The 7216-nt window shown below is 43.6% G+C and overlaps 1 protein-coding gene across 11 annotated transcripts in view; it reads left to right on the forward strand.

Annotated features, from left to right (window-relative positions):
• The window catches only part of GAPVD1 (GTPase activating protein and VPS9 domains 1), a 90271-nt gene extending 85670 nt beyond the window's left edge, over positions 1 to 4601 (forward strand). For all 11 annotated transcript variants that reach the window (XM_069748494.1, XM_069748498.1, XM_069748496.1 and 8 more), the window contains one exon: positions 1696 to 4601. In XM_069748494.1, coding sequence (XP_069604595.1) covers positions 1696 to 1836 — 141 coding nt within the window. In that variant the 3' untranslated portion in view covers positions 1837 to 4601. The remainder of the gene's footprint in view (positions 1 to 1695) is intronic.
• The last annotated feature ends 2615 nt before the right edge of the window (positions 4602 to 7216 follow it).

The raw sequence follows: 7216 nt of genomic DNA on the forward strand, positions 1-7216 counted from the left end.
GATGCAAGGGATAACCGCGCAGATCGCGCGCTGTGTCTTCACGTGGGCGCAGGGAATTCGGACCTTGGACATGCGCACACCACTACGCCACCAACGGAAAGCTGGAGAAGAAAAGAGCGCTGTGAACACGCCCACCTGACCAGACCAGCCTGATTGACAGGCGAAAACGGCGACTTTGGTAATGTATTTCTCAGCATACATGGGGAATCAGGGTACACTACATACACTATAGTAACGCACAGCGCAGGCCCTATTTAACAGTATTTATAGCTCAATCTGAAAAAACGGGGTGACAGGTTCCCTTTAACGCTTTTCCACAAATGGATGAACCAGTACATCATGGTGATCATGTGGGCACAGGAGATGTCCACACAATCGCCACCGGGCTCGGCTTAAATGATAGCCAAGCTCCAGCAATCAAAGTATTTAGAAGGCTAGGAGAAAAATTATCAAAAAAAATATTAAGAAAAAAAAATCAGAAAATGAAGAACAACATTTACATATAAGAAAAACATGGATTTCTCTAGAAAAAAACATGGGATCGCAGATTTGAAGGGGTCATTTTAATGAACTTTCTATTGGCTACCTGCCAATGTTGATGGCTTAGGAGGATTGATCCTACTAAGATTCCCTTTAAAATGCTCACTACATCCCTGGATGAATTCATCAAGAGGTGTAGTTTCCAAAATGGGGTCACTCGTGTGGGGTTTCCACTGTTTAGACACATCGGGGGGCTCTCCAAACGCCACATGGCATCGCAATCTATTCCAGCCAATTTTATGTTCTAAAAGTTAAACAGTGCTCCTTCCCTACCGAGCTTTGCCGTGCACCCATACAGTAGTTTTCCCCCACATATGGTGTATCGGCATACTCAGAAATTGCACAACACATTTTTGGGTCCATGTTCTTCCTTTAGTCTTGTGAAAGTCAAAATTTGGGGCTAAAGCAACATTTGTTTATGGTTATAAATTAACATTGTCATTTTTTCCTTCCACATTGGTTAAATTTCTATGAAGCACCTCAAGGTGAAGGTTTAATAAACTTCATATCATAGGCCCCTCAAAGTCACTTGAAACGTGATGAGGTCCCTAAAACAATAAAAATAAAGATATTGTAAAATTTGTTGGAAAAATGAGAAATTGCTCATTAACTTTTAACCCATCTTCCTAACCCCAAAAAAATGTTTAAAAAGTGATGCTCCTGTAAAGTAGACATGCGGAAACGTTATTTTCTATTTTGTGTGACATATCTCTCTGGTTTAAGGGGATAAAAAATCCAAATTTGAAACTGGCAACATTTTCCCCAAATTTTTTTTTCTTCAAATTTTAGATATTTTCAGAAATAAGTGCATGTTATAACTACTAAAATGTAACACTAACTAAGCTAAGGTGAAGTACAACGTGTCACAAAAAGCATTCTCAGAACCTATGATATTAAAGTTATTTCCACCTAAAGTGACGCTGGTCAGAATTGTGAAATTGTGCCCGGTCAGGACGGTGTAAACAGGCGTTAAAGGCGTTTTCTTGGTATTATATTGATTCCTCATCCCTTACACTTTTAGGCTTGGCATCAAGCTAATGGGACTGAGACGCAGTAGGAGCAACGATGACAGGGGGGCTACGTCGCCCCACGTGGGGGGCTTTCCATGGATGCTTTTATGTGGAAATAACAAGTCACCTCTGTTCCCTTTTCCAGGCTAACCCGCCCTGCCTCCTGTCCACTGTACAGTACATCAACAACTTCTACTCAAACCGTCTCACCGGAGAGGAGTCGTACTGGTGGATGCAGTTCACGGCTGCTGTGGAGTTCATTAAAACCATCGACGATCGCAAGTAATGTCAGCCGGCTGCTTTCTGAAAGGATGTGCCATCTTCCTGCCAGCAGAGGGCAGCAGAGCCCCGCGTCTTGTATCATAGCTGTACAGAGAGGCGTTAGCGGACCCTTTCTGGGTAGGAGAGGCCTGCGGTGCATTTATTTGGGGTTTTGTTTTTCCTTCATTACATCCCGTCCCTATTTCTAATATTACATCCTTTTAAACTTAATACAGAAATAACCTTTATTTTGCTTGGATTTTTATTTATTTTTCTTTGGTGTGGGCGGAGGGGGTTTCTAAATGTAAAACAAAAAAAGGGACCATGATATTTTCAAGTATTTTAGGTTGAAGATCCTCAACTCCATGATTGTGATCACTTCATTATCAAAGTATCTCTAGGGATTAGCGGCAATTTCAGGAGAGTCTCGCTTTACTGCCTGTTGGGAGTAAAGCTTCGCGCCCCTAAACCGTGACCGCTCGGCTGTAAAGAGAAGCGGTTTACCATACTGCCTCCTAAATATTGCCAAAAGTAGAATGTGAACGGGATGGTTTTTTTTGTTTATCGCTTTCCTCTCTGGCCTTGAACATATACGATGGCAGGACTCTAGATTGCTTAGTAGCCATCTGTAAATTAATATAGTCAGAATGCAGTTTAATGATAATTATTGATATCCCGGAGGCACAATCTATGTATAAAGATTACTATATGACTACATGCCCGCCGGGAGGTGTGAATCCGAGCACTTCAACGGAAGAACTATCACAGGGTTTTCTTTATTGTACATGTCGAGGGCCAGTAAATTCTCAGTGGTCAAAAGCCCAGTCGGGCCCTATACAAAAGCCTTGTAAATCTTGTAACATAGGCGGATGTGTAGAGCCGTGCATGTCTGGACATATGTACACATGGTGAAACTCATTTAATCTGACATTACTTCATCATTCCACCAGATTTCACAATATCTGGATTTCAGACCGGATGAGGCAGGTGGAGTTACTTTGAAAATCTATATCAGAGTGAATGTATTAATCAAAAAACAGAACAAAACACAGCTATTTAATTTTGAAACAGAACAAAACACAGCTATTTAATTTTGGCATTAGGGAGACATTGTCATACTATATTATACAACCATTCTGAGAAGGCTTTCAAAGTAAGTACAATAGTCCCAGAAGGGATGAGATCTATTTAACGGGGTTATTTCTTGAAAACAAGTTGCCGCTTATCCATAGGCTGATCGGTGGGGGTCTGACCGCCGGGACATGCACACATTAGAGGAATTGGGTATGGAGCTGCAGTGCGCATGTTCGCCCCCCACTTCATCCATTAACTTAGGGTTGTGGAGCATAGTGATTGGCTTTTTCCCACAGCCCAATAGAGAATGAATAGACAGTCGGTCATTCCATTTTGTAACTGGGATAAAAATTCTCTGTTCTTCCGATTGGTGCGTTTCCTAGTGGTTGTCACCCCTTCAGTAAGTGGCGCTGGTCATCTATCCTGTCAATGGGCAATAACTTGTTTTCATCGGACAACCCCTTTAATAATGTGTGCCGTTCATATTCGGAATCTGGTGAAAGATGCTCAAGAACCTTTAGGAAGATTTCAAACAAGGTAAAATAGTTTGCGATCAGTCTTCCAACTTTAGACATGCAAGAGTCTGGATTATTAGGCATGTCGGTGCTGGATTCTTGGAATAGTCATAACTGAATGTCGGGTTAAAGGGAATCTGTCCGCCCCCCTGACTGCTTCCAAGTGCTACATTCTTTTCCCCTGGGCTAGTCCAGTCTGGCGGGGCATCTCATCCCCTGGGCTAGTCCAGCGGGCCGTCTCTTCCCCTGGGCTAGTCAAGCGAGGGGGAGGAGAGTCTCTTCCCCTGGGCTAGTCCACCGGGGGAGGGGCGTCTCCTCCCCTGGGCTAGTTCAGCGGGCGTCTCATGCCCTGGTCCAGTCTGGCGTGGCATCTCATCCCCTTGTCTAGTCAGGCGTGGCGTCTCATCCCCTTGTCCAGTCTAGCGGGGCATCTCATCCCCTTGTCTAGTCGGGTGTGGCGTCTCATCCCCTGCGCTAGTCCAGCCGGGGGAGGGGCATCTCTTCCCCTGGGCTAGTCCAGCGGGGGGAGGGGCGTCTCTTCCCATGGGCTAGTCCAGCGGGGGGAGGGGGCGTCTCTTCCCCTGGGCTAGTCCAGCGGGGGGAGGGGCATCTCTTCCCCTGAGCTAGTCCAGCGGGGGGCGTCTCTTCCCCTGGGCTAGTCCAGTGGGGGGGAGGGGCTTCTCTTCCCCTGTGCTAGTCCAGCGGGGGGGGGGCGTCTCTTCCCCTGGTCTAGTCCAGCGGGGGGGAGGTGCTGTGGAGTCATGCCTTCCTGGGTGATATGATTGCTATGCAGGCTGTCCATCACGTGTGGAAATGCAGGACTAGTCCAGAGGGAATGCACGCCATGCTGGGCTAGTCCTGCTTTATTAGTGTATGTAAAGATTAACTTTAATTTGCCAGTGTCAGAGCCTGCAGAGATCATAGGCCCCATGGCACGCCTGGTCAGATTCCAGTAGTCCCTGTGTATACCTCTATATTAGCGGGTAGGAACAGTCGAGGGCCCGGACAGGTTCTCTATAGAAGGATTTTCCTGTGTTTACATATCTCTAGCTGCACACACAGATTGCACAGTTTTGTGTAACTTTTTTCTATATTATTACAGAATTTAACATGTATAATCAGTAAGCTCGAGGTAGCGCAGAACAGATGGTTGTTTTCTGTAATGTTTCCTAAGAAGCTCTAATAAACATTCTGAAGGAAACCCGTCCTGTCACCTACAATTCTTTATTCCGTTGTGAAAGATGTCCGCTGATTCTAAGGAACGTTCCAGCTCCATCGCTCAATTGGTTGTATCTTACAGAGAAGCTGCAGTACCAGACACAACCTGTGGACAGGAGTGGCGCTGTCTCTGGGGTGGGAAGTAGAGGTTTTTCTTATCTTGGACAATTTTTGCTTTAAGACCTTGCTCCACTAACGGATTCTCAGGCGTCTGTATTATATGATGCCCTAATGCCGCTGACCTAGGCGGTAGAATTGCATTACATTAACCTCCTCCTTTCAAGGGCTCATTGTAGAAATTGACATGTCTATGGGGAAAGTAATCCATCCTCCTACTACTACACCAAATTTCCAATGTGCTGACTTTGCGATTTCTGTGCGCAGACGGCATGGAGTAGAGCAGGAGGGATCTCCGCAGATTAATGGCCCACATCGTTATAACACTTATTTATTGAAAGCCTTCCCCTTTATAAAGGAACCGCGAAGAAGGACAGCACCGCCCACTGGACACTTAAGCACATGGCTGTCATCTGATAGGACATGTTCAACTTGATTGGTTCTCTTTAAAAAAGGGAAAGGCTAATTTTTGACCCCAGACTGATACTGGACTGGTGAAACACGGACCGTGGTCAGATCGGAGGGTTTCGCCCGACCGCCGGGTCTCCCGATCTCACAGCCATATATGAAGCATGTCGCTCGCGCCCCTGCAGCCTGGTCAGTCCGAGCACGGTCCATCGATGTGTGAATCCGGCCTTAATATCTTTTTGCTCTTTCCGTTCAGCAGCACATGTGCTGCATCTCTAGGAAATCCTCAGAAATATCCTGAGCTGGTCTTGGCACTAAACATTCACTTTCCTCCATTTACAAGAACTCGTCGTTATCGCGTTTTTCGATCCTGCAATGGTATAAGATTAGCCGGCAGCAGCTATGTAAGGTTTATATAATATATTCATTTTATTCCAAGCCTAAAAACTGGAATTTAACGTCTTCTATCAATGGTGCTATCCACTAGAACACCTACATTTTCCTCTATTCACAGCAAAGTAAGCTACACCAGGAAATTTCTGAGACAGGTCTACTGTGTATAGGGGTTTACGGACTCCCTCCTGCCAGCAGGTGTCTGGGAGAGAGAAGATTGGGCATGTTCGATTTCAACATGTCCAATCCTTTTCTGCCAGACACCTCTGGAGAACAGAACAATGTCAACATGCCTGATCCACAACAACAGTTTTCATTTTGTCTTAGACAATACTGTACTCATACTCTGAAGGTTTCTTATAGTCGCCTAATTTTCAGAATAATTAGGTTTTTTTTCTCTCATGTAACCGCCAAGAAGTAGTTCATGTCTGGTTCAGATTCTCCCATAGTCCTTCATAAAGGTTTCTAGAGAGAGTCTGGAAGTGTTTCCAAACTAAACTGATTCATCTGCTTTGCTGTAAAAAAAAAAAAAAAAAAAAAAAAATATATATATATATATATATATATATATATATATATATATATATATATATATATATATATATATATATATATATATATATATATATATATATATATATATATATATATATATATTTTTTTTTTTTTTAAATTATTAACCTGAAATAAAAACTGACCAGTAACGCACGTGTCGTTGTTAATTCACATGCATCTGATGTTTGTTTTATAATATTAGTAAAAGCTACAGTCTAAGAATGGGGGAGAAAGTAGTATTAAAAGATCAATGCATGAATACATTTTTTTCCCATGAGATAATACTTGTAAAGAGCATTTACGGTATAGCATTTTGCTATGTAATCTGACAGTAGAGACCCTGATTCCAGTGATGAGTCACTTAATTACTGGGTGCAGTAGTTTAGATAGAACCACAGTGTGCTGTGCTGCAGAGCTCTCCGCACTGTATAACCCGGCCCACACCTCTGATTGGCTGCTTTATGTGTACAATGTGCATAGGCAGAAACCTGCCAATCAGTGGTGGGGTTGGACCAGGAGGCACAAGACAATTTATCAGCAGGAAATGATCACTACAGGATTAAAGACTGATTTTATCAAAACAGCCCAGTAAGTGACACGTCGCTGGAATCTATAGGATTTTCTTTCAAGAGAATCAGTCATTTAAAAAAAAAAATCATTTAAATATGGTGTTAATTTATGTAGGTTAATGATGATCTAAAGCTGCTTGGCTGCAAGGAAGAAATAAACTTTATTCCTTCTGTCAGCATCTGGCTTTCAGTCATGGAGGCGCGGCTTTAATCACTGCTCAGAGCATCATGAGTGACAGCTGTAACCACACACGGGCACTGACTGACAGCCGACTATGCACTGTAGATCAGACTTTCAGTCAGTGCCGCTGTGTGGTTACAGCTATTGCTCACTATGCACTGAGCAGTGATTATAGCCACCCCTCCATGACTGAAAGCCAGAAGCTGCTGGGAGGAATAAAGTTCATTTCTTCCCAGCAGCCGAGCAGCTTTGGAACATCATTAACCTGCAGATTTGGGATTAATCTACAGGGTAATAGTGTTTTTGTTTTGTTACATACTGGCCCCTTTTAAGTCTATCAGGATCATAGACATTTCATTGCTATAAAGACCGGTG

Source organism: Ranitomeya imitator, chromosome 2 (genome assembly GCF_032444005.1).
Source record: "Ranitomeya imitator isolate aRanImi1 chromosome 2, aRanImi1.pri, whole genome shotgun sequence".
NCBI classification, from domain to species: Eukaryota; Metazoa; Chordata; class Amphibia; order Anura; family Dendrobatidae; genus Ranitomeya; species Ranitomeya imitator.